We start from the raw sequence: 27,306 nt of genomic DNA on the forward strand, positions 1-27,306 counted from the left end.
CTCTCCAGGTGACTCTGATAAGCTTCTTTGGTCAAGAGCCACCTCTCTGAAGAAAACGTCTCATGACCAAAGTATTTTGAGCATTTTTACTCATTTTTAATTGCTTAAAACTCATAGCGCCCCTTCTATTACAGTTTCTGTAAATCAATGTTTCTTTCTCAAATGAAAATCCACTTTTTCTCTCTGTCATACAAATGCTTAAAAGGATTTTTAACCTTTTTCTCTCTGTCATACAAATGCTTAAAAGGATTTTTAACCACTTTTTCTCTCTGTCATACAAATGCTTAAAAGGATTTTTACTGTGGTCGGTGCTTTATAATAATATCTGCATTTCACTAATTATAATAATAATACCTATATTTGAATGACATTTTCAGTTTGTAAAGGCACTCTTAGGTGCATTACCTTATACTGTTTGGAAAAAACATGTATATTTAAAAAATTATGTTCATGTTCCACAATATAATCTATGGCTAGGGAACAGAAAACATGTGTTGCAGTATGTTTATTGTGACTCATAATTCCATTCAAGATAAGACTTCTCTATAGCTTTATAAGTATGAGTTGTATCCTGTCCCCAGGGCATTTTAAGGCATTAGCTTTGAACAAGAACTTTTACATACAACCCAGTCACACTTCTCTCCTATATCAGACAAAATTCACTTGAGTGTCAGTCAGTGACTGACAGTTTCAGAACAGCTACTGGGTGTAAAGTTTGGGGTGTATGTTCTACCAAAGACCATGACATGGGCTTGCGATTTAAAACATGACCTTGGCCGTCCTGCTTTAGGGTCCCGGATGGAAAAGGTAATCTACAATCACTAAACCCACTGGAAGAGGACTGAAGAATGGCTCACTGCACCGAGACATCTGTCCTGCTTTTACTCCAGTAAGAATGTTCTCTCGGGAACCTCTCCCACTTGACCAGCTTCCTGTCTTCAGATCTGGTAGGATCTGAATGCTGACTATACTTTGGGATGGGGCTTTACAGCTTTTACAGTGAACTCCTAACATTATCAGGGTTTTGTGTGCAGCCAGAGGCTGGAAGAGCACCTCCCTCAGTGCCCGCTTCCTTCTTATCCTTCTCTGAACTCCCTGGTATTATTTACGCACATGTTCCTCTTCCCCAGGGAAGTTCCTTGGAAAACCAGAACTGTGAATTTCTATTTTGGGTTTTCCCTTTCCACTTTTGGCTGCCATCCTAAGCTCAGTGCTTTGCACAAAGTTGGGTACTATTTAAATGCCTGCTAAACATGAATAATCAGTGCTTTTACTAAAATATTTTAATTTAGTTAACATATTTTCATTTATTTTTAATTTATGTGATATTAAATGTACACTTAAATTTTCCCCTAGGTCCAACATTTGCAAATGGTCTATTTGTTAAGGACTAAACTTTGTTCATTTTCTTGGTTCAAAATTCATTTACATAAATGATCAAAAGATCCAAGGCACAAAGGGATATGAGTAAACACTGTACTATTGGATACTGTCTGCAGAACTGGTAATCCTGTATAACACTGAACAAGTTCCAATGGTCAGAGCAGATAGTGAACTATGTCAAGGCCATTGTGACATGGAAACAGTTGTTCATACGGTCTAGGGACAAGTTCCTCTTTCAAATGTGTGTAAATCTTAGCGAAGTCAGTGAGGGTGAACATTTAAGTGGTTCTCCTTTCTCATTTTTTAAAAAATGTATTTAACTAATATAGCAAAATATATTGTGTGTGTCTTGGCGGGGAGTAGATGTGAGCTGAGAGGAAGCGAGGAACAAAGCCCCCATACACCTTCCTTGTGCTTATTAAACTTGGTATTTGCAGGACAAGGATCATTGTTTTTTAAAGGAAATGTCCCACATTTTTTTTATCACCTCCTTAAAGGGAATCCTTGGGCAAAGGGTCACAATATTTTTATTTATCTATCATTGTAAGGAGTTTGAGGAAATTCCCCTTGGGGGCCTCCAGGATTATAGTTCAAAATAGCTGTCTGCAGACATCACAAGTCTGTGTCAACTTGGTGAGTCTTTAAGTCCCTGCACTTTCTGGTTCTCCTTTCATAGTCCAGTGTGCATCCTGGGCACCTGACCTTTCTTGAGGAGGAACTAAATCCAGTTGTCCAGTTTCTTAATATTGTCACATGAATACATACATGTACACATATATATCTATATATTTTATATATATATACACATACACCTCACTATTTTCCTTCAAACAAATTTAGTAGCTCCATAAACCAAAACAAAATAATTTCATGTTCTAAATATAATAGAATCAAATGTTGAATATAGTTCCCTGTGGGATACAGAAGAAATTTGTTTTTTTAAAATCTATTTTATATACAGTAGTTAGTATCTGCACATCTCAAATTCTCAAATTTCTTCTGTATAGCACAGGGAACTATATTCAATATCCTGGAATAGCCTATAATGAAAAAGAATATGAAAACAAATATACGTATGTATATGTATGACTGAAACATTATGCTGTACACCAGAAATTGACACATTATAACTGAATAACCTTCAATTTAAAACAAACAGTAAAGGAAGTTGGGGGGTGCTGCATATAGCTCAGTAGTACAAGGTCCTGGGTTCAATCCCCAGTATTTCCATCAAATAAATAAATAAATAAATAAACAAACCTAATTCCCCCTCCTCCCAAAATAAATAATAGAACCAAAAAGGATCATCAATAAATTCTATTCGCCAGTAGGGATTTAGTTGGAGGATGCTATGGTACCAGAAAAATATTTTTAAAAAATCAAGTGAGAAATTCCAACTGAATGAAAAATCATGACATAAATATTTGCATATGTGCTAAATTACTATTTTAGATATAAATCTCTACATTTTGAACATGTTTTAAAACCTTTAAAACCTTTATACTAGCCAGCAACCAAAACCTAGTGACACACCTAAATAGAAACAATTTTTTCTCATACACAAAACCCTCCAGGCCTCTGAAATATGAGTAGATTTTTAGTCAACAAACACAAAACCCACCAGGCCCTGGAAATATGAGATTTTTAGTCAATAAAGGGAAAGCTTTCAGCTACAGAGCTGTGAGCTGGCTAAGACTGAATTTCAGTTTCATCAGGAGCCCACCCTTTAAATAGCAGATGATGGACTAGCAGGATCCTTTGACTGGATCTTTCTCTGAATCTCCTTCCTGTGTCTCAGGCTCTCTCCTGTAACCGTACCCTTGTGTGACGCATCCAGTCCAGAGACAACCGGACTATGGAGCCATAACAAAGTCCATTAACCTTTTCATCCAGCTCTGCATGCCCAGGAGGGGGACAAGAAAACAAACCAACACATAACCCTTAGGAATCCATGGCCAGCGATCTCCTAACACCAATCATCATTTCCACTTAAGGCTGGAGAAAACGACTTTGGATTAGAGCCCCAGCATCCGTCCTGTAACCCCCACGGAACATGAAAGCTATGCGCAATGTAAGAAACTCAAGGAGATGCCTGCCTTGTGACATCGCAGTTACAGTCTGGAAGATCTGCGTCCGCACCGCCGTCCTCTGCCATCCTCGGGGCACACGGATCTTCTGCCACCACCATGAAGTTCCCACTTGCAAAAGTTAGGTTTGCAGAGCAAAAGGCTAAATCCTGCGTGAGGATGAAAGTTTCCCTGGTCCGTGTATGGAACTATGAAAATGCTCACTCCAGACAAATGTTGGTAAGTCTCTGCCTGATAATATGACACTGAGCAGTGAGTGACAAGTGGTCATGTTTCTAAATAAAACCTACATTCATTAACATGTGCCAGGCTTGATCTCCTGGAATGTAGGCCACGAGTGTAAGAAGGGAAAAGGCTCTGTCTAATCTGCAAGGAGGGGGAGGACCCAGGTCTAAAGAAAAACGGGCATCAGAAACAAGGCTGGCTACCGGCACTCGGTCGTTCTGGAAGGAACTCTAACTTTTCTTGCGGGCTGCTTGTTACACTGGAAAGGATATTTGAAAAGGTAAATGACCCAAATGCAAACAAGCAGAACCTCCACAAGTATAGCAAACTGTAGTAGTAAAAAGAAGCAGTTTTTTTCTTTAATTTTTCAGTTTGATTTGCCAGCCAAGTGGTGTTAAGTAGGACTTTTAGGGCTCGTTTGGGAAGACAGGATGGAAAAGATATTCCGTGGGAAAGTGCCTTGTCTTCACCTTTGAATAGACTATTTGAGCATGAGAACTCATGAAGAAATACTGTTCTCCCCTTACATATTCAAAACCTTTGTCCTTTTAAAAATAATGATATAAAGTGACAAAAATTATCTGTTCACTTTAAGGTAATTTTAAAAAGTTCACTGGTTTGGTGGAATTTCAGACAACTTGTCTTCTTTTGTGCATATCAGAAGTTTTTAAATTTTCTGTGCTGACTCTCTATTAATTTCATAATTTAAGCTTTTAAAGAAAGTAAGGTCCCAAATGATTACTGGTAATTTAATAAAATATGACTAATGCTGGAAGTTTTAAATCCTTTCTGGATTTAAAAATACATATATCCAAGTAAATTCAAATAAATAGCTAATGAACATTTGCTAAGTTTTTTTTTAAAGCCAATATGATGAATTGCACCTGAAATAAAGCAAAGCATTTGGTTCTGGTTGTGTGAGCTGATTGCTTTTAAAATAGTAATACATTTTCTTTGTAAAAGAAACAAACCAGTATTTTATAAAAAATTGTATTCCAGAAAACTTCGTTACAAATAAAATTATTTTCCAAATCCTGCTACTTAAAGATATACTATTGAGAATTCTTTATAAAAACAATTACTCCACTGAGTAGGAATATAAACATGTAAGTTTGGTTAAAGGAACATATTGGTCACGATTCCATAACAGTATGTAAATTTGTTTTTTCTTGATTATGACTAACATTTTGAAAAACTTGAGATCTTTAGAAATTTTTATTGCCACTATTTCCTTAGTTTAATTGCCTTTGACTTTTAGTTTTGCTCATGAGTCAATTTTTTTCCTATGCTCATTATCCTTAGCACAATATATTTATTCTAATGAGCTAAATATAAAGCAAGGCAAGGTTTTAGAGACACAGTTATTATAATAGCCAGAAAATGGCAACAATATCAATTCTATCAATAGGGAAAATACCAGATAAATCATGATATATGAAATCTAGGGAATACTCTGTAGCCATCAAAAGCATACAATTGGCATATATAGCATTTTATAGCATACCTGGTCCTTCTTCTGCATTGTCTCATTGGACTTGTGGCAGTTATTTTAATGAACATTTTGAAAACGAGGAATCTGGGGCTCAGAGAGGTTATACAGTAATTCCTAGTTCACACAGCCAGAACTAGAGGAACTAAACTGAGGACTTTTGATTAGTTCTCTGTCATTTCTGTGCTTGCTGCATCAAAGTGTTTCTGATCCTGGCTTGACTTTTCTGTATTGATTAACGTGAGGTAATACCAGCCACCAACTCCAAGAATTAAGTTTTCTTTTTCCTCTGGTTTGGGCAGAACCGCCATTAGACTGAAACCCTTTCTGAGGGCAGCTGCTGCAACTTTAGAAAGCCTTCCATGCACTGCACAAGCCTCTAAACTCGCTCTTGGATGAAAGCTGACATTTACTGAGCACTTCACTGTGCTAAGTGGGTTACAGGTACCATCTCATTTAATACTCCAGATAACCTTTTACACAATGTGTGATTAAAGTACTGAGAAGATAAATAATTTGCCTAACATCACAATGTAGGCGAAGCAGAAACACCTTACAATTCAGGCAACTGCAGCCCTAAATCCAGCTCTGCTATATTCTCATCTGTATGTAGGGCACTTTTTCACCCGTCTCAGACTGAGAAACTCCGTAAATACTGGAGTGACTATTATGTACAAAGAACTTTGTTAGGTTCTGTGATTATTGTGGATATTGAGTTAGATACACAAGTTAGATTTCAGTAGAGAAAAGAAACTTCGAACAATCTATCACACAAGATATTGATTATGGTCAAGGGAAATGCTGTGACTTCTGTATACAAAGCCTACTGAGCAGGTAAGAAGAATCTGATCTAATCTGGAGGAAAGCAAGAGCACAGAGAAGAATTAGGGGCTGGCCTGCTAGGCCAGACGGAGAGAGAGCAGGAAGATGTAACAGAAAGAGGAAGGCCCTGAGATGAGGACCACTTGTATCCTTACTTAACCACCCTTCTTCAGTTCGGAACGATCTTCTTTTTCATCTTGACATCCCTGGAGGGCTGTCTGCAAACTATGACTGCCCACCTGCTTTGGTAATAAAATGTCATTGGAACCCATCATGCTTGTCTAAGGCTGCTTTTGTAATACAAGGGCAGAGGGCCTGGTCAGGGACCCTTCAGCCTGCAAAGCTTAGAAATTTAACTACAGGACCCCATGCAGAAAGTTTGCCAACTTCTGTCCTGTAGCAATATGCAGAGTAAGGACTTCATACTCAGGAGGCTTTCAATAGATTTAAATATATATATATATATATAGTATATATATAGTGTATATATATGTATATATACACACACACACACATTTGTTTTTACTTCTATATAATGTTTAAGGTAATAATAATAAAAACACAGATTAAAAACAACCAGTCACAAAGGACCACACGTTGTATGAGCCCATGTACATAAATTCTCCAGAACAGGTAAATCTAACAGGCAGGAAGTGGATTAGTAGTTGCCTGGACCTGGGGGAGGGAGAGAGGGTGGAGGAGAAAAAAAGTGACTAAAATTTTTATTTGAGGGTAATGAAAATTTTTAAATTGATTTTGGTGATGGATGCATAACTGTAAATTCACTAAAAAAAAATCACTGAATTGCAAACTTTTGGTGGATGAGTTGTATGGTGTGTGAATTGTATCTCAGTAAAGCTGTTATTAAAAAAAAAAGGACCAAGTAACTAATGCGTGCTTTGTTTTTGGTGATGGGTATTTAGGTTTGGTAGAGCGAAATCCTTATATTAGAGAGTCCAGTTAATTGTTAGAAAAAAAAGTCATTACAACAAAGCAAACAACTTGAGTCTGACCTTCCCAGATACCAAGATGGGAAATGTCCAACAATGCATTCTCCACTATTGGAAGCCCTGAACGACTGATGCTGAAAGACATTTTCTGTTAGTCCTAGGCTCTGGAAAAATTGCTTTATGGGTTTTTGCATAGGATTCACTGATAAAATGAGAGCCAGAATCCTTGAAAACAATTTTACAGGAATTATAGTTACACCAATGTTTCTTATATTGACCCTTTGTTTTTTTGAGGGGGTTAATTAGGTTATTGATTTATTTTTAGAGGAGGCACTGGGGATTGAACCTGGGACTTTGTGCATGCTAAGCGTGTACTCTACCACTTGAGCTACATCCTTCCCCCTCTTATGCTGATTCTTAATGAAAGCCAAAGGGTCAGAAATGCTTTTAATTGCCTAGGCCAGCACTGATGGAAAGAACTTCCTGGGATGATGGAAATGTTCTGTCTCTGCAGGATCCAATAAGGCAGCCACTACCCTCATGTGGTTATTGAGCACTGCAAATACGCCTAGCCTGAGTGACTATAATTAAAATTAAACTCTAATTTAATTGTATTCTGTTTTGATGAATTTAAATAGCCACATGTTGCTAGTGACTGCTATGTTGGACTGAGCAGGTCTAGAAAGTCTACTAAAACATTATCCATTGAGCCCTAAAAATAACTGGGCACATGTTTCACTCTAAAAAGCTCACAGTGCTTGGTGAGAGTTTAAAAATTCAAAGCAAAACACAATCTACTTAGTACTTAGAGACCTAAACTAATCCACTAGTAACAGAACACTGACTCAAAGTTACGCATTCTATTTGTATTAGTAGGTTATTATCAGTGAATCTTTTTTCTTTCTTTTCTTTCCCCACCTTTCTGTTAGCTGGGATTCTGTTCACCTAAAAATATGATCATCTTCAAAAATAACCTCTCCATTCCCGCAAGAACACCAAAACAACATAGAAATATCCAAAAGCATAAGTTATGTTCTGCGTTAATGAATCACTGTTAAAAAAAAAAGTTGGCAGAGGGAAGAGTAGTGAATGAGAATGAATCATAGAAACTTAATATTTCAGCTGGCAAGTCATAGTTGAAGATGGGTGTGGGAGATGGTCCTCTAGCCTGTGCACTAGCAAGGTGCCAATAAACCAAAAAATGGAAAGCAAATGTGATGGCTGAGTATCATTTAGGAGAGGCTTCAAGCAACTATGAATCCAGCGTGGCATTAAACCCCAGCACACATTAATGGTCAACACGTCATCTGGTCTACATTTGAGGAGGTCATTAGAAATGGACAATATATATATATTACATCTGTGTATGATGAGGCTGCAAAAGTAGGAACACATGAGCATTTTAGTGACACAAGTGCAAGCTCATGCCCCCTAAGTTTAATTGAGTCAAATTTACTAACACGTCTTTAGAAAAATAAACTAAACAACATCTAGAAAATTCTCGACTGAAAAACCAGACAGAAAATTACAGATAAACATGACTGAGGAGGAAACACCTAGCTCATTTGATGTAATGTTGGCTAATAGCTGGGTAGACGCTGAGCTAGCTGCTTACGACTAAATTACATTAAGTTAAATTTAAAATAATGTGATGTAGTGCACCCCTCTATTCCACACCGCTGAAGTACTAAAAATTAGAAAAGAATATTAACTAGTTTAATTGGATTACAAAGCAAGGCAAGCCAATCCATGAGTCATAATCAGACTGAAAAAAATCCACGGATGTTTACCAAGTGGGCTGCTTCCCTAAGAAGGGTATTTATAGCACAAAGGGCTTCAATTCCTGCCTCTGAAATAAGATTTGGTTATCAGCGACTGAGAGCTGAGGCTAAACATAGCATCAGGATTCTAAAACCAACATATGCCCAAATACTTAGGGTAGTTTAAGCTAAACCATACATTTCTGTCTTTTTACAATACTTTTACCACAGCTTTCAGCTTGTCATTTCACTTAATTCCTCTGCATGTCTCCATTCCCACCATGAACTCCTTGAAGAAAGGGGCCTCTGTCTTTGCAACCCCACATCTCCCATAGTCGCCATCAGTACTTTAAAAACAAAGGACTGGGAAATTAGAATGTAAACATAAATAACAGAACCTAATTTCCTTTAACTACATTCTCTAGAATAAAGACAGGAGTGTCCAGGACTCTAGGACGTGGGCTGTGAAGTTGGAGAATGCAGACTATGCCACTCAGCATGCGCATGACCAGGAGCAAGACTGAGCCCCAGATTTACATGTCTGGAAAATGGGTATAATAATAATAATAATACCCACCTCAAAGGCTGTTGTGAATAGCACGTGAAAAGATGCACATGAAGCCTATAGCATGGTTGTTGGCACAAGTTAAGGGTTTAGTAAATGTTTGCTATTACAGTCCCACTGTTGTTAAACACTTTAAAAATTGGTAAACATTTATGCCACTTTTGTTTCATTATTACTAAAATAAATTATAACCTCTTCCTCAATTAGACCCACTTTGATAGCTCCCTTATAGAAAAAAATACACTAAACGTTTTCAAAATCAACATAAGGACTTGCCGTGCCCACATGCAGGGTTCGTGGGCACACGGTACTCAGAAGGCACCGTATCATGTCCACCTTCATGCAGTATGGCTAAGGAAAAGAACCAAGATTTTTTAAAAAGCATACTTTGGGAAAGCTCCAAAGTGGCTGTGAACCAGAAGCATTTGTAACATTCCAACTTTCCTAACTGCCATAAAGAAGAACATCCATTCAACTATTCAAATATCCACACATTCATTCAAATATTTACTGAGCCCAAGTTGCATCCAGGAACTGTTCTTGGTGCTTGTGATGTACAGTGAACAGATCGGACAAGGACGCCTGCCCTCGTGGGGGCTACATTTCCACAGGAAGCAGAGTTCACTTCAAATAAAGCATCTACTTAGTCACTCCCTTTTTATATCAAATAACATAGTGCCTCATTCAGTCGTATCAGACTTACATTGCCAGTGAAGACCTTTACACATTTTTTCTTTTTGACTGTTCCCTTTTGCTCACCCTGCCCTTCCGCAACAGAACTGAATGTGATATTCCTCCCAGATACAGGGCAGACGCCTACAGTCATCACTGAAGCTAAACACAAAACTGCCATAATGCAGCAGAGTATTGTTGCAACTAAGCAGTGACAATAATTAGCTTTATTCTCGCATCTTACTAATCAGAAAGAGTAGGAATGTGATTATATATATAATTTGTAATAATTTATGTATTTATATAGTATATTTATGTATCAAATTTGTAATTTATATAATTTAAAATATTTATAATAATATATAATGTATATATTATGTATAATATGGTGATATATAATTATATAATATGGTATATATTATAATATACCTCATTTTTGCCATATATTTGCCATATATATTTTTTATATATATACACACACACTTTTTTTTGCCACTTCAGACACAAACACCCTCCACAGACACTGGTCAGCAGCTTTATTTTCTCCCTCCATAGTTAAATACGATGAAGCCCCGAAATAAAGAATTTTCTCTTCGGAATGGTTTTTGTTTGGACGTGACTTTCTCTCTTTTGGCTAAATGCAAACATCATGAAATTTATGAAATAAGGAGAACTTTAAAGTTAATGAAAATGACACCTATGCAAAAAAGCTTAAACGAAAATGAGGGGATAAAGGACATAGAGATTTACTGGATTAACTTCAGCTGAAATGGAAGACGGACTGAATGCTTTGAGAGTCTGCACGTGCCCTGCGACCGGGGCCCTTCCTACCTGGCCGCCATGAGGTCCAGGAGATGCTGCCACCGGTCGTTGATCTTTCCGAGCTTGTACTCAATCTCGGACGCTTTGCTTTCGTGGCTGGCCCTTGCGAGGCGTTCTCCCATTTGCTGGAGCTGTATTTTGTTCTCTTGGGCAATAGCAATTTCCTCCTGATAATCCTGCATAACAAATAGCAATCACACAGGTCAGAAAGCATGTTCTTGATGCATTCAGTCTGGCTCTGCTAGAACGTGGTAATTGCAGTTCTCGACGGCTTGGAAATAGATCGAGCATAAGGAACACTGTGTGAACATCAGTTCATGTGCACAAGAATTAGTGGTACCTGTTATTTTCAGTCCGTAGGCAAAATCCAGATTGAGTTTTTATATGGATGTTCTTAGAGGGAATGGGGGGGTGCTTTCCATTTACTTAAAATAGGCATAAAAAGGCAACAGAAGTATATACATAGAAACAGAAGTATATACATAGAAACAAAAGACACAACTTGAAGGATTTCAATGCTGGGAAACTACCTTATTGCTGTAATCAGCAACCAGATGTTGTATTTAGAATCAAACTCCATACAAATAGCTGTCGAGAGGCTTCTTTGTGTGTGTGTGTGTGTGTGTATGTGAATGTATGTACGTATATGTATGTCAATTGATATTTGTGCAGAATGTTTTAAAAGAGTACTTCATTTTAAACAGATACCCTCTATATAATGTCAATATTTTACAATTCATAAATCATTGGCAAATTAACTCTCAAGAATAATAACCATTAGTCACAGAGGATCAATGGGTCTCAAACCTCCTTCATTTACCCGGGTTCTGTAGTAGCTCCTCTTAAAGATTGTTTTTGGTGAGGAGGACAGGCTCTCAAGAGCGTATATTTGCAAGAGACAGGCCACTGAACGGTATGACTTAAGTGACAATGAAAGAACGTCTCCCCTCCTTCCTTCCCTGTCCTCCCCCCCCTCACCTCTGAACCAATGACCCTCTTATCCCCTTATCATAGTGACAAGATCCAAACTTTAGAATGAACTTTTCCCTTTTTGGCTTAAGCCCCTGTTAGGCAGCAAATATTTTCTCAGCAAAATAATATACCAAGACAGGTACTATAGGAATATGTGTATTTTAACCTTCTCTTGCTCTAAAGTTTCCTTGGTCATGGGCTACCCTCTCAGGTCCATTACCTAAGCAAAAAGGGCCCCAAAGGAACGGGAGGGGCCAGTGAAATGTTGCTCTGTTGCAGTGTCACGTGCTATCCGCAGGAGCAGCACCCCACCTGCTGTCCTTTCTGTTACTTCAGCACCATGGGATTCAAACACCAACACATTGCATGTACTTACTAATAGTTATAATACGGCATTACAAATTTGAGATGATTTTACAGAGAAATGTTTATTTCAAAGGGATTACTCCATGTCTAAAATAGTACTTATAGTAAAACAATCCTCTTGGATTGTCTTTTAAAGTAAAACGACTGTTAATGCCCGTAGGTACCAATATCATGGTTATAGTCTATTAATTGCTTTTTTCTAAGTTGTCAAAATTCACAAGCCTCTGTGTTATTTTTCTTTACAAAAGAGACACCACACAGGGTAAGCACATAAAGACTTCTTTTTAAAGCCCATAACTTATTATATATACAAAATAGTACACTTAATATTTTAAAGGTTGTTCCTAACATTGTGGCAAATAGTACAGCAAAATTATGTATGTGTAAAGCTGGAGTTTTTCTGAATTCTAAATTATGACTGTATTTCATTCTAGAGATTTTTTTTATATCCCCAAAACATCCATCTTAAATTTCATGATGAAAATCAATGAGAATATAAATACACTTAACCAAAATTTATTCTATAGCAAACTTCACTATAATACTCATTATACATTAATCATGTCAGCAGAGCATTCTCCGACACCCAGAAACCAGTAAAGTGTAGAGCTGTTAGCAGATGTTAAAATGAAATCTGTATCATCTCAGCTTACATTTTAAAGGTTTATAATATCAAACACACAAACGCTTATACTTAGAACTTGCAATTTTAAGTGTAAACCTATAAAGTTATTAATATTACATCTTGGCTTTGAAGTTTTTATTTTTCTATGCATGTGCATGAATAAAGATAATTTTTTCCTATTTATTCTATTTCTCTTCAGAATGAATGAAGCTATAATTCGTTTATTCAGTAAATAATGACTGAGTACTTCTGAGAAGTCAGGCACTGCTCTGGGTGCAGGAGACCCAGCAATGAACAACAGTAGACAAAGTCCCTGTTCCAGTGATGCTTACAGTCCACACAGTCCTGTGCAGACAGGCAATAAACAAGCAAATGGGGAAAACACACTGTACTTCAGACGGTGCTCTGTGCTTAGGAGAATTACAAAATTTGAATGATTAATTGTTCACAAACAATGTGGCAACACCACTGAAATCATCAAACACATTTTAAAATGCTTGTAAAATTTGACTAGTCTTATACAGGCATGAAAAATGTTCTGGATCCGTGTGAGCATATAAATTAATTTAATAATCATACGTAACTTGAAAATAATACGAAGCTAAATTCTCAGGAAAAGTCCTCATTCCTGTAACTGTCTATAAATCATGCTTTATAGAGAAAATGTTAGTTTAATTCATCCCAGGAGTTTTTCCTTTTCGTTTCTCTCTAGTGACTTTATCTCTTTGAAAACAGACCGTAACTCAAGTATACTTCAATTAAGAAAAAAACTAACACACATGAATGATTCTCACTGAACAGGTAGATAAGTCCAAAAGTAGTGAACATTACCTATCAGCAGATAATCTATTTCATCACAAATTGACAATATTCTGTATATTTTGCATGTGAAGGAGGCCTTTCCGGGCAAGTTTATTTTATGTTGGAGAGATAAAATGTTTCTAACAGAGAGCTCCTTTGTCAGGGAGGTAGTCAGGGGTCAGGCCATCTTCTGTACTCATTGAAAGATTGTCTAAGCGTTATGAAGGGGGCAGCACACGTAGCCAGCATCCCATACCTTTCTGAGCTTCTCTATCATTTCTTCAATAAGAATGTCTCCATTCTGAGAAACCTTGCCTTCCATCTGAGTCAGCCATTCGCACAGCTCCTTGTTCTTCTCGCTGAAGACGGCCCATTCATTCAGTCTCTCACTTACTTGCTGCCGCCTTAAGGAGAGCTAGAGTTTAAAGTGGGAGAAAATGCAAAAGGATCATCAGACTGGGACCCACACCCTGAGGAAAAGAGCAAATACACTCTGTTGGGTGAATTAAAATCATCAATAGTTGTGAGTCATTGTTCCCTGAGGACCAGTCCCAAGGGGTCTGCTCTAGGCTAGCAAGTTTCACAGCTGGGATCTTCTGTCAAGTCCAAGTGGGAGACACCAAACCCCAGACATCCCTCCTGAAGAGCCACACACACTTATTAAAGGTTCTGAACAATCCAGCTTCTCACTACAGTTGGTTCTGTGTAGACAGGATATAGGATCACTGAATGCAATTTTACTAAAAAACAAGAAAGAGGAAAGAAAAGAAGGAACAGAAAAAGGAGGCAGGAGAAAGGGCAGAAAAAAGGAAAGAAGGGAAGAAGTACAAAAAAAGGAAGGGGAAAAGGAAACAAAGAAAAAAAGAAAACTAGGGAAGGAAGGAAAGAAGGAAGAATTAATTGAGCGTCAGGTGTCTGGAGAGAGTAGAGCGAGGGACACAGTGGAAGAGACACAGTCCCTGATCAGTTCTGTCCTGATCACTTTACTTTGTGTCAAATTCTTTTATTTCCCAGCCTGGTTTGTTTGTTTGTATTTATTTATTTATTTATCTTTTTCTTTTTTCTTTTTTTTTGTATAACAGCTCTATTGAGATGTAATTTCCATGCCGTACAATTTACCTGCTTAAAGTGTACAATTCAGTCCTTTTTCTTTTAGTATATTAAGAGTTTTACAACCACCATATCAATGTTACAACATTTTCATCAATTAAAAAAAACCAACCCTGTGCCCCTCAGCACTCACTCCCTTTCCTGCCCCTGCCCCCCTCCTCCCAACCTTAATCTGCTTTCTATCTCTATGCATTTGCCTGTTCTGGACACTTGCCATAAATGGAATCATCCAATATGTGGTCTTTTGTGACTGGCTTCCTTCACTCAGCATAATGTTTTTAAGGTTCATCCATGTTGCAGCATGTATCAGTACTTCATTCCTTTTTATTGCTGAATATATTTTTTCATATTGATACACCACATTGTATTTACCAGTTCATCTGTTGATGGACATTTGAGCTGTATTATGAATAATGCTATGAACATCTGTGTACAACTGTTTGTGTGGACACATGTTTCCCTTCTCTTGGGGTTATATTCCCCAGGAGTAGGCCTGCTGGGTTAATTTTACATTCACACCAGCAGTAGGGCTCCAGTTTCTTCAGATCCTCACCAACACCTGTTATTATCTGTCTTTTTGATTGTACTCATCCTAGTGGATATAAAGTGTATCACACTGTGGTTTTGATTTGCATCAAACCACACAATGGCTAATAATGTTGACACTCTTCGTATTTCTTGGCCATTTATATGTCTTCTTTGGAAAACTATTTGGTCAAACCCTTGCTCATTTTTCAATTGAGCATTTTTTATTATTGAGTTTTAATAGCTCTTTATACATCATAGATACAGTGGACCTGTTTTCTTACATCCAGGCCTAGAATGATCCTTTCCAGAATTCTAAAATCTTCTGACTTCACAATACTCTTGTTTTTGCAGTGCTGGTTGAACTATTAAGGAATGTTTCTAGTTGAGCTAAATTGCATGTTAGCAAAGCATCATGTGTTTTGAGTGGCAAGAAGATGATCTATTTTTGTAGACATTCTACACAATCCTGTGGATAATGCTAGACTTTCCACCATTCATCCCATTGCATTAAATACCTCTCTCTCAATTTTATTTTTTCCACCAACATTTTATCATGAAAAAAGTCAGACATACAAAAAAGTTGAAAAAATTGTATGGGAAGCACCTATTATATACTCCCTGGATTCTAAAATTGTTAACATTCGGCTACATTTTTGCTGTAATACATACATTCCTTTGCTCATCAATCCATTTTACTTTTTAATGCACTTTGAATCAATTTCCTTTTTTAAGTGAAAATGGAAGTATCTCTAAGGTGCTATATACTTCCTACTTAGCAGTTCTGCTAGGGTTGGCTCTGTTAATGATTGGATAAATAATATTCAAGGGTCCATACAGCCCCAGATATCTGTGATTCTAACATGCAAGAAAAGAGGTGGGAATGAGACCATGAGTCCAGGATATCTGTGCCAGGGCTAGGCTTAGGCACAGGGAGCTGCCTAGCTAGTAAGCCCCATAACCTGCCATAATTTCTGAAACACCACCATTAGGAACTCATTCTTCTGAGTGACTATGATTTTTCAAAATAAAAATTTCTCTGGATAGGGTGACACTGATGAATCCATTAAGCATTTCTCCACTGGTATAATTCAGCTCACCATTAATTCTTCTTTAAGGCAGAAAAGTGTAGAACAGCAGTGCATTTACTTGGGGGTGGGTATTGTCAGGAACGGAAAAGACTAAGAAAAAAACAGGTTCAAAGTTTTGGAGACAAAATTCACCTCTGTTAAGCTTTACCAAGACAGCGTTGAAAAGCACAATTTCTCCAGCATCACTTCCTCACACTCTCTGCCAGCAAATGTACTCTGATCTGCTGGAATGATAAGATTTTGAATTTTCTGGTGGAAGTGACTTTCCTTTTCATTCACAGAGCATCAGAGTCAAGCTGGTATTAAAATTCTACTTCAACTGATGCCCAAACTAAAACCGTATTTTAATAGTTGAAAATGCCCACAGCAACTGTTTTCCAAGCAAAGGTTAGAAACTCCTGCCCTTCAGACTGAAGATTCACAGGTTGCGCTATGTGCAGGGCCTCTGTGCCTCTCCTCCCAATTCTTAACCATGAGCAAGAATAAATTCTAGGGCTTTTCTCAACATCTGTAGGGAAGATGACCACATACCAAGAAAAATACTATCTATTTATTTGGAGGGTAGGTATTATTACCCTCATTCCAGAGACAAGGAGAGAGAAGGTTAGACAAATTTGAGGCATTTGTTTATAGTCAGTATGAAACAGGACCAGCAAAGCTTGAATCTTTGATACTAGTTGCAATATAGCATTATGATCAAATATCCAGAGGTAGCTGAGATTCAAAACCAATCTCCATCACTTACTAATGATGTGACCAGGGCACGGTTGTTCATCTTCTTTAAGCCTTACTCTTGTCATTTGTAAATTAATCTTTCATTTGTTCCCAAATTCATTAAACAAATGTTTGTTGTTTGCAACGTCTACTATGTGCCAAGCAGTGTCTTATGCACCGCAACACTGTAGGCTCATAACAGAATATATCCTTCAAACAAGAAAATAATTTAAGAAAGGGACTGGTAGGGGGAGGGTACAGCTCAAGGGGTAGAGGGCATGCTAAGCATGCACAAGGTCCTGGGTTCAATCCCTAGTACTTCCATTAAAAAATAATTAAATAAATAAAACTGATTAACTCCCCCCTCCAAAAAAAAAAAAAACTAAAATAGATAAACACAACAAAAAAAGAAAGTGACCAGTAAATCCTAAAGACTTAACAAAAGCTGGACATTAACACAACACTACTGCTAGTATTGCTCGTACTCTTACACATGACTGAGGGGCATCATTTGAGTTTTTAACGTTTTTTTCTCCTTGACACTCATGTAAGCCGTACACCCACTAAGCAGCTTGGACACCTATTTCTAGTTTTTTTCACACATGATTAAAGTGTTGCTTTCGTTTGCTTACATAGAGCAACAGTTGAAAGAAGAAACAGGTAGACTACAAGCACTGGTTACAAACTGGCGCCAAAAGCTTTCCAAACAATTTAAACTCATAATAGGGACCGTATTTTCCTTTTGGTTCGTAAAACGACTATTTAGTCTGTACAATAAGTGACCATTATCACTGCTTTCTTTGAGCTCAGCTGAAACCCTCAAATTATTTATCACTTTAGTGCGTATTTACGTTTTCTCAAGGGTATAAACACACAGCACTGCCAACAGCTGACAAGCGCTGGCTGAAACCTCCAGAGTATGAGGCAGCTGAACAGGAAGCACATCCTTTTCTGCTTCAAATATTTTCACCGTGACGATCTGAGAGAGCACCGAGCAATTACAATGATGATATATTTATATCTCAACTGGAATTACACACAGATCTACAAACCAAAACAAGAGTAAAAGCAAATGTAAGCGCCGGCCGTGCACAGGCACAGCAAACCATCTGGGGAGTCTGAAAACAGGATGCTTTTCCCCATTACCTCTGCTCGGCAGTGTTGACTGACAGCGTGGCCGCCACCTCCTCCTCCTCGTCTTAGTCCCAGTCGCTCCTGACTCTTCACCAGCCGCTCCCACTGAATGTGGACAGGCTACCTTCTCGTTAACAGAAGGATCACGCCAGGTTTAGCTACAGTTTTTAACTTTTGAAATGGGGCCTAAGTACGAGCTCATTTCCTTTTGCGGTTTCATACTTGATAGAAGTTCTCCGGAAACACTAACTCAGGAACTAGTAACTAGTCTGTATTCTGCCTCACAGTTATCGCCTGGCACCTTTGGTACGAACACACACGACTAGACTCCCTTGCTGGTTTAAATAATTTTGTTTAGACTGAAGTAATATGAGGTAAGTATGCTTTAGTTTCTGCCTTGAGACACAACATAGAAAGTTTCTAGGAACACTGTATATACAATCTGCTTCCTCTTTCTTTTTTGCTTTTTTTTTGCACTTAAGTCTTAGTCCACTCATAGGTGCAAGGTATTAATCTCCTGACAGCATATATGATCAACAGCACCTTTTAAAAAATATACTTATAAACAAACTATTGCCTAGATAAAGTTAAGTCTACTGAGATATTTTACAACCTATAAACTTTTCTTCTTTTTCTAGATTTATTGAGATGTTTGACATATAACATTGTGTAAGTCTAAGATGTACAACACGATGATTTACTATTCATATTTGTTGTGAAATGATTACCACAAGGTTAACTGACACCTCCATCACCTCACACAATTACCATTTTTTTGTGTGTGGTGAAAACATTTGAGATCTACTCTCTTAGCAACTTTCAAGTAGATAATAGAGTCTTGTTAATGATAATCCTCATGCTGGACATCAGATCCCCACACTTAGTCATCTTGTAACTGGAAGTTTGTACCCTCTGTACCTTGGGGCATTCTTACATAGTACGAGTTTTCCCAAGTCAAAAAGTACTTCATAATTATAATCCTGTTAACCTCCAAAATATTCAGAAATTTTGTCATTATTTTACATTTAAAGGAACGTAAGTATACAGATAAAAAATAGAGGATGTCCTACAGTCTCGTCTTAAGCATTAACAGTGTGAATAAACACTCAGCTGTTTTCGGCACTGAAGATGCAAAGAAATGGTCTTTGTCCTCAAGGGCCTCATAGTCTTGAAGTCAAGCCACAAACATCAAGAAAAAGAAGACAAAAGGAACAATGCACTGTCACATGATGGCATAAACCGAAAGGGAAAGTTCAGAGGAGTTCAGAGGGAGTTCAGAGGAGTTCAGAGGAGCAGGAAAAATATGGCGATCTGAGAATCTCGAGTAATGGCATTGTAGGGGTGGTGGAATCTGAGAGAGGAGGGTGGGTGAGAAAATCAGAGAGGAAGGAACAGTCAGTCTGGGCAGGAAGAATGGCCTGAGCAAGGTCCTGGGGTAGAGAAGTTCATGGTAGGTTTGGGAAGGAGATGTGAGCCAATATTTAAAGTGTTAGCTCCCTGAAAGCTTTCCAGACATCAATTAGCTAGAGAAATGGATCTGGTCTAATTAATTTCACATAATATGCTAAGAAGTATTGAGTCCGCAAGTAGTGCTGGACTTTTCTCGATTTCAAGAGTAACAAATGAATAAAGCTCTCAAAAGAAACTGAACATTATTACTCTGATCAATTCCCAATGTCTGTGTCCACCAAATATACTTCATTTACATACACTATGATAAAATCTTTACCTTAAAAAGTATGCACAAATGAACCTATTTACAAAACAGAAACAGACTCACAGATGTGGAAAATAAACTTATGGTTACAAAAGGGGAAAGGAGGGGAGGGATAAATTAGGATTTGGGGATTAGCAGATACAAACTACTATACATAAAATAGTTAAACAAGGTCCTACTGTATAGCAGAGGTAACTATATTCAAATAGCTTGTAATAAACTATAATGAAAAAGAACATGAAAAAAATGTATAATTGAATCCCTATGCTGTACATCAGAAACTAACATAACATTGTAAATCAACTATATATATATATATTTTTTTAAAGTATACACTAATTTACTGGATGGTGTTGATTTTGTACTGAAGAACTCAGAAAAGAACAACGTGTGATTAACGTCATCACACTCCATCTAAGCTTCTCATTGCGTTCACTGAGAATATGGAGCCCTGGGGAAAGTGGCTACATTTATTTTGAACTCAAATCATTAACATGTTTATGAACAATCATCTCTTACAATTCTTTCTTTTAAATATATATATATTTCAGAGTTTTTCTCTAGTTCATGAGAAATAGATGGGTTTTAATCTAAACATACAGAGAGAAGTTTACCCAACATTCTTGTTGATGTTAAATGAATCAAGAGGCTCCCAGCCTCTTAAACTCTGTGTAATGTTTCCTTAAGCATGAAGGCAAGCACCCCTAGGAAGAGCCGTCTAGTGTAGTGTAGTTGGCCTGAAACTAGGGAGGCTCAAAGGGGCCCCTTCTCAAAAGCCCCTCCTCATCCTTCCGACACCTGATTTCCCCAGCCAGGTCCTCTCTCTTTCTACTCCTGTGCCCTTCTTAAGCTGCAACCCTGTCCAACACATCCACTTTCTCCCTTTATACCCATCTTTCTCTTCCACTCCCATCTCAGCACTCAGTTCAAGATTTTTCCAATTCAACAAGCATTTTATTCTCTGCAATCCACAGAGCCCTTTGTTTGCTTACAGTTTTATACATTGCTTTACTTTGTTTATACCCGGTTATCTTCTTCACTGCATAGGGTCTTCTGGATTGATTTTAGTCTCAGCTCAATTGTAAATGGCATGGTGGGGCACCTGCTATAACTTGTGAAATTCACAATCATTAATGTGGCTGATTCATTTCACAGATAGGCATCACAGCCTCCTATGTGCCAGGCAAGGCAATCAAGGTACAGGAAAGAACAGACACGGTTCCTGCTTCCTGGAGGGTGTGATCTCAAGGCTGTCAGTCAGAGTCCATTCTTCACCTGTGGGCCTTTAATCTGATATTCCTCTTTGCCTGGAATATCCTCTCATTGCAACTCTACCAATCTTTCCCTTTCATCTCCAAATCAAAACCCAATCTTGGATCTCTTTTAAGTTATTGTGCACATAGAAGGTACTTAATAAATGCATAAATATGATGAAAAATGCCATACACCCACGAATTACTAGGATACAACTATGGTAAATTAACAGCAATAATAAATGTCCATGTACAAAACCACTCACTGTATCAGCTAAAATTGCAAATAAAACCATGTTTTTTTCACACGTTTAAAGTATGAAAGAAACCAGCAATATCTATCTAGCAAAACCACATTTATGAACCACAAAGCTGTGTTTCCTCTTAAAAAACATTTTGACAGCCAGCAAAAGAAAGAGCAAGAGAATCCATTTTGGATGCATTTAAAGTACAGTATTAATATCTAATTGTCTTACTCTGAAGGATTCTTACAATAAGCACAGAGTTTTCCTCCATGTGTACTGTAAGTTACGGGATGGGTCCATATGTGGACACAGCCACACACATTCCAAATCATCTTCGACTTCTCTGCCTTACTGAGCTAATGCTGAGTCTAGAGCTTGTCTTACCTGGTGGCATAGTTCTTCCCACTGCCTTTGCAGAAGCTCCATGCGTTCATTAAGGATGGAGATATCGTCGGCACTGATGTAGGCACAGAGGGTGTCCTTCAACAGTGTCAACTGTGCCAGGTCATCTGTCCAGCTCCCGATTGCAGTTTCCAATTCCTAGATTAAAAAAAAAAACAAAAAAACAAAAAAAAACTTGCATTCCCATGGACATCTAGCACCAGTGATTTCTGAAGTATGTTCGGAATCCCTTCTTGATGCCATTAGCTTTCCATCCCACTCATTTGAACATCCAATCTAGTATCTACTGTATTTGCTTCCTGTATAATCTGATCATTTGTCAAGTTCTGATACAATACCAGGTTGCCTGCAGAATCTTTCCTAATGGGAAACGGAAATCTATTTCCTATTTCATTGATGTTTCTCATCTTCTCTAGGTTGAAGTTCCATCGCTGCACTGATCTTCTGTACTTTTAAACTGACTTCATAAACTCCTTTATTTTTGTCCCAAGTTACTGATCACGTTAATGAAATATTTTTCAAAAACCCAAATTCCTAGATTTAACCTTCATCTTCAAATACTGAATTGCTATATTCTGTGATAAAGACTTTATAACATAATAGCTGAAAAGATCTATTGCTGTTTATTACTCAATTTAAAGTAATGGACTGAATATGTTTTCTACAGGAGCAGAGATTTCTTTAAGTTACTGGAAAAAATATGTATTCTGTTCTTTCGGGGAATGATTTAGGGAAAAAAATCCATATAACAATATTTGAATGAGTTGGCAGGAGTTTTTGCAATGCTTTAAACATATGACCAGTTTTACAATTTGTATAACTTGCTTTTTGCCAGCTGTTGATGTTTTTAGATTCCAGCTAATTTTGTACATGAATAGAGAATTTCACATGGCTTTCCCCCTCTCTTTTTGTCTCTTCACACAAAGGACAAGTTTCCAAAGGCAAAGGCAATTCGTGGTACTGTCGGAGGCTAACTTCTCAGGCAATTTAGGCAAACTAGGTTTTAGCCTAAATTTTCTAGGTAATTGCTTTGTTTTGCTGCTCAGCGTGGTTTGGGGAAGAGTAGCAAAGAGCTGGACCAAAATGCATCCTTCTAATCTCCAAACTTAATAGCAGGGCATGTTTGTAACTGTCGAGTATTTTGGGAGATTAGGTCCCGTGGTAACAGCATTTGGCTGAAAGACCAAACCATCCAGGTATATTAAACATGAAGCATTTCTATTTACATCCTAGACATACTAAATTGTCTATCAATGCAAAGATTTTCCTCTTTTATACTAATTTCAACCCCTACCCCACCCACTCAAATATCAGATATAGGGTATTGGTTAGAAAAGAAATAAACAATGTGACCACCAGAATCCATCTGCTACAGACTCACTGACTCTGTCAGATGAGTCCACGTGGTAAAAACAATAGTCTTTGGATTCAGGAAGCCCTGATGCTAACTTTGATAGTTATTAAACCTCTGCATGCCTCACTTTTCACATCTGTAAAAGGGACATAACAGATTGTCCTCATGAGCTTGTGTTCATGCCAATTGAGGTAACGCTGGTTAGGCCCTGGCACACAGGAGGGGCTCGCTAAATGCCCATTCTTGCTTGTCGAAAATATTCTTTAATCACTCATTATGAATTTATAGGCAACATTTCAAACTCTTTTTAACCTTCACAGACTTCTGAATTTACACCTCAAGTCAATATTTCACTTACTTACCACCCATGATGTAGAATATACCACCTTCTGTTTTTCCTAAATCTGCCTCTTCTGTTTCAAAGACAATCCTTAAATTTTAATACTGAAGAAAAATTTTTATATCCACCCTTTTCATGATTTCCAGACTTCTTTACAAATTAATCTTTCTTATATGCCTACCACTTCTTAGCCAGAGTGAAGCAGAGAACTGATTAAAATCCACTCTGTCACTTAGCTGGTTAAAGCGCTTGACTAGTAAACAGGAGATCCTGGGTTCAAATCCCAGCAGGCCTTGATCTCTCTCAGCTTTGTGTTCAGTTTAGGGGTGTAGTTCAGCGGTAGAGTACATGTTTAGCATGCATGAGGTCCTGGGTTCAATTCCCAGTACCTCCATTAAAAAAATAAATAAACCTAATTACTTCCCCCTTCGGAAAAAAAAAAAAAAAAGAAAGAAAAAATAAAATAAAGTCCAAATCATTCAAGTCTGTCTGAAGTTTTAAACAGAATTCCTCCAGGGCAGTAATTTGCAAATGACTTGGCAAATTCAAGGACATGTGTAATGGGGGGAGGGGGGAGGCATTTTTAAAGGGAGCTTTGATTTGTCCTGCATATTGCTCAGCAGAGGACTGCTGTTCAGGCACTCCCCTTGACTACAGAGGAGTGTGTGAGAAAGTTCCTATATCCACTAACTCATGTTGGCATCAGTGAGCTCACCATGCAGGGAGTGGTCTGTATTAGCTACCGCTTTCAAGTGCATTTGAAGTGTTGATCATAATCTTTAAATAGTCAGGGCTCTGAGTAACTGAAGGGACTGTGTGTCACCGAGCAGTAACTGTAATCAGCTATTTACAGTTCCTGCCTTCCTTACAGGAAAGAGCCTGGAGGGCAGGGTGTGTTTCTCCAAGGGCCACTGTCTGCAGAATTTCCAGGCTGCCCAGCCTCACTCTTCTTTCTGTGAACTAGACTCTTCTACTGGAATGACCCTCCAGCGTGGACACTTTAAAAAGATTGTTTTTATTGCTCTTAACCTAGCTTTCAAATATCTTTTAATATGGCATTTTACATTTTGGTTTGCTTGCTCAAGGTAATCCAGAAACTAGCCTATAATTTGATCAACCACAAAACATCAACAACCAAGCTTCAGCAGAGTTGCCTGCCCTAATGCAAAACACCGGGAACTCGCATCTACACGGAGACAACCACCGGGGCCTGGCCGGACTGTGCTCTCAAAGGCGCTACTGCAGGAGAAGCAGAAGCGGGTGACAGTGAACGGCTCAAGCCGGCACCTCACCTTGCAACGCATTTGCTCCGCGTGGAGCTCTTCGTGGTGATCTGGGAGGGGCTGGGAAAGCCTCTTCTTGAAAGTTCGCAGTTTCTCCAGAGAATCAGCTATTCCGTTCTCGCATTTTTCCCAGTCCTAGAATGGGAGGAGAAAGAAATTTCATGAATTGAGAGGGTGGGTGGTAGGAAACTGGGAAAAAGAAAAGAAAAACTTTTTTCAATTCCAAGAGAAAGAATTCAAGTTACACTGATGAACACTGTTGGAGGCGTGCCCACGTCCATTGCTGTGGGAGGTGGCATCAGAAGGGCTAAGTTCTAAACTGAATGACTTAGTATCTGTGTGACTTTAAGCAGGTAATGCGCTATATCTCAGGGCTCCCTATGAAACCTGAAATAATACAAACACTCTATGATTGCTGGAGGATTACAGGAAACAATGGGGGGTCAAGACACCATGTACAATGCCCAGAATATTATGGGTACTCAGAAATGTTACCTGAATCCCAATCTATCTGCAGGTGGAAGTACCATGCCAGCATCTTGCCTCTTTCCTAACTCCATGCCTCACACTGTGCTAATGTCTACGTTCTCTCAGTGCACTGCAAAGGATGAAAAAGAGAATATGGAATCTCTTTCAGGGTATAAATACATAAAGGGGAGAGCAGTGGTATGAAATGTAAAAATAATATAACCCTGACTCTGATTCAATTCCACACATAAATTGTCTAAGCCACTTAGATCTGACTTGGTACAGAAGCAGAAACATATAACTACGAAAAGCAGAGCATTTGACTGGCTTTATCTTGATGGCACTGAAACGTATGTAACAAAGGACTCAATGTCTAAAATGTAAAAAACCTATAGAAAGAAAAAAAGCAGAGGGAGAGAGGTAATGCAGATTTTTAAAAACGTGCATCTTGTATGACAAGTACTGCTAAGTGCCTAGAAGCATGGCACAGCAGGCTAAGTGGTACAGAATGGCAGTGGGGGATGTGGTAGATCTCTATGAGCTGACAAAAGAAAACATACATTATATGGTTATGTTTTAGAAGGTTAGACACCAAACTGGCAACAACGGTTATCTCTAGGGAAGAGACCAGGATTTGGGTGGTGGTATTGAGGAAATTTCTTTGTACTCTCTATACTTCAACCATTATCTGAATTTTTTTCAGACACATGGACTTTTTTTGTGATTAAAAAAGAAAGTAAAAGACAAAAACGAAAGGAACCATGATGGAGACTTGATTTTTTTATGGCACCCCATCTACAAAATAACCCATTTCTGGTGTCTCAGTGCCAATTAAATTCAACTAAGCAAATCTCCTTAATTTCGTCAAATGCCCCCCGTTCCTGACTTCCCCCTTCTAGTTACCTTCCTCACAGTTTAAATTACTGAGCTCCAGAGAGACCCAACTAGAGCTGCTTTTAGTAGTTAGCCTGGTGCCAAACCAGGCTGCACGTCCCTTCACATCACCCCTTCCATCATCTTTCATCAGCAATCCTTTCCTGTCTGGGTTCTTTCTATTTTCTCTCCTGATGCCTTGTTTTCAGCACTGCAATGCAGAGAAGCCATTACCACAATGGTCTTCTTTAAAACGTGCTGGCTACAGTGTCTCCCTGCTCAGTGTCTTTTGGTTTCTAACTGGACAGAGAGTGTGGCCCATGATTCTCATTTCTGTTTAAAATTCCTTCAGGGAACTTCCCAGGGTATACAACCACATTCCTTCTTCCCATTCACTAGGAAGAATGAAACAAAAACAAACAAATAACCCTGCCCCCTGCCCACAAAGTCTATTTTGGACAGATTTGTTCCAATTCCCCTTTATTAAAATGTCTTGTTTTCCCAGGCTACTCTTAGTTAGGCACAGTGAGGGAAGACAAAAGATTCTCTTTATGCTGAAACTGAACAACATTCTCAATTAAATCATCACAGCCTCTCAAATCTATCAACATGCAGGTAATGAATGGTCGTTGGTCTAAAAGAGAAAAGGTCAACTTTTCATTTTTCACAGCAACATAAAGAGGCAATAGTGAAACAAGTAAACACGAAGGCATCGAATGATAATGACTGCATTCTTGGCATATTTCCTCAGCATCAAATTAAGAGCTAAAAATAGGTAAGCACTATAGCTATGGTGAAAAGATACAGTAAAATGAGGCAGCAAAAACATTAGAATTTAGCTTCATAAATTCCTTCTTAGGCAAATGGGATCTAGTGTACGATCCAGAAGAAAATAAAACTTTAACAAGAGAACAAGAGTTCCCCTTTCCAAGGATGGCTTAGAATCTGAAGGTATGATCAAGTTTTTTTTACTACGTGAATTACAAGGAATAACTAAATGTTATGGTCTGCAGACATCTATCAAAGTCGATGTTTTATATGCCAGCAAACAGACTGACAAGAAAAGCAAATGCAGTGACTCAGCCCTCTCGCCTTATTAAGTCTCAGAAATGTGCCCCGAAATCACATCACAAATAAAGAAAAACATATGGTTAACGTGTTCTCAACAGAATGAGTTACAATGTTTCTAATCCTTTCCTGAAAGCAAAAAAGAAGGAAAAAGAATCAGGCATATTGTATTACTGATGAATTGTGCTGT

General features: G+C 38.1%; 1 protein-coding gene across 6 annotated transcripts in view; it reads right to left on the reverse strand.

The window, feature by feature from the left end:
- SYNE1 (spectrin repeat containing nuclear envelope protein 1) overlaps window positions 1-27,306 on the reverse strand; it is a 427,466-nt gene that overhangs the window by 45,350 nt on the left and 354,810 nt on the right. For 5 of the 6 annotated variants that reach the window (XM_072966061.1, XM_072966058.1, XM_072966057.1 and 2 more), the window contains 4 exons: window positions 24,717-24,842; window positions 21,713-21,868; window positions 13,796-13,954; window positions 10,785-10,951 (listed from right to left, as the gene is read on the reverse strand). In XM_072966061.1, coding sequence (XP_072822162.1) covers window positions 10,785-10,951; window positions 13,796-13,954; window positions 21,713-21,868; window positions 24,717-24,842 — 608 coding nt within the window. Of the gene's footprint in view, window positions 1-10,784; window positions 10,952-13,795; window positions 13,955-18,125; window positions 18,266-21,712; window positions 21,869-24,716; window positions 24,843-27,306 lie in introns of those variants that run through there. The other variant, XM_072966060.1, reaches the window with a different exon arrangement.

This window comes from Vicugna pacos, chromosome 8 (genome assembly GCF_048564905.1).
Source record: "Vicugna pacos chromosome 8, VicPac4, whole genome shotgun sequence".
NCBI classification, from domain to species: Eukaryota; Metazoa; Chordata; class Mammalia; order Artiodactyla; family Camelidae; genus Vicugna; species Vicugna pacos.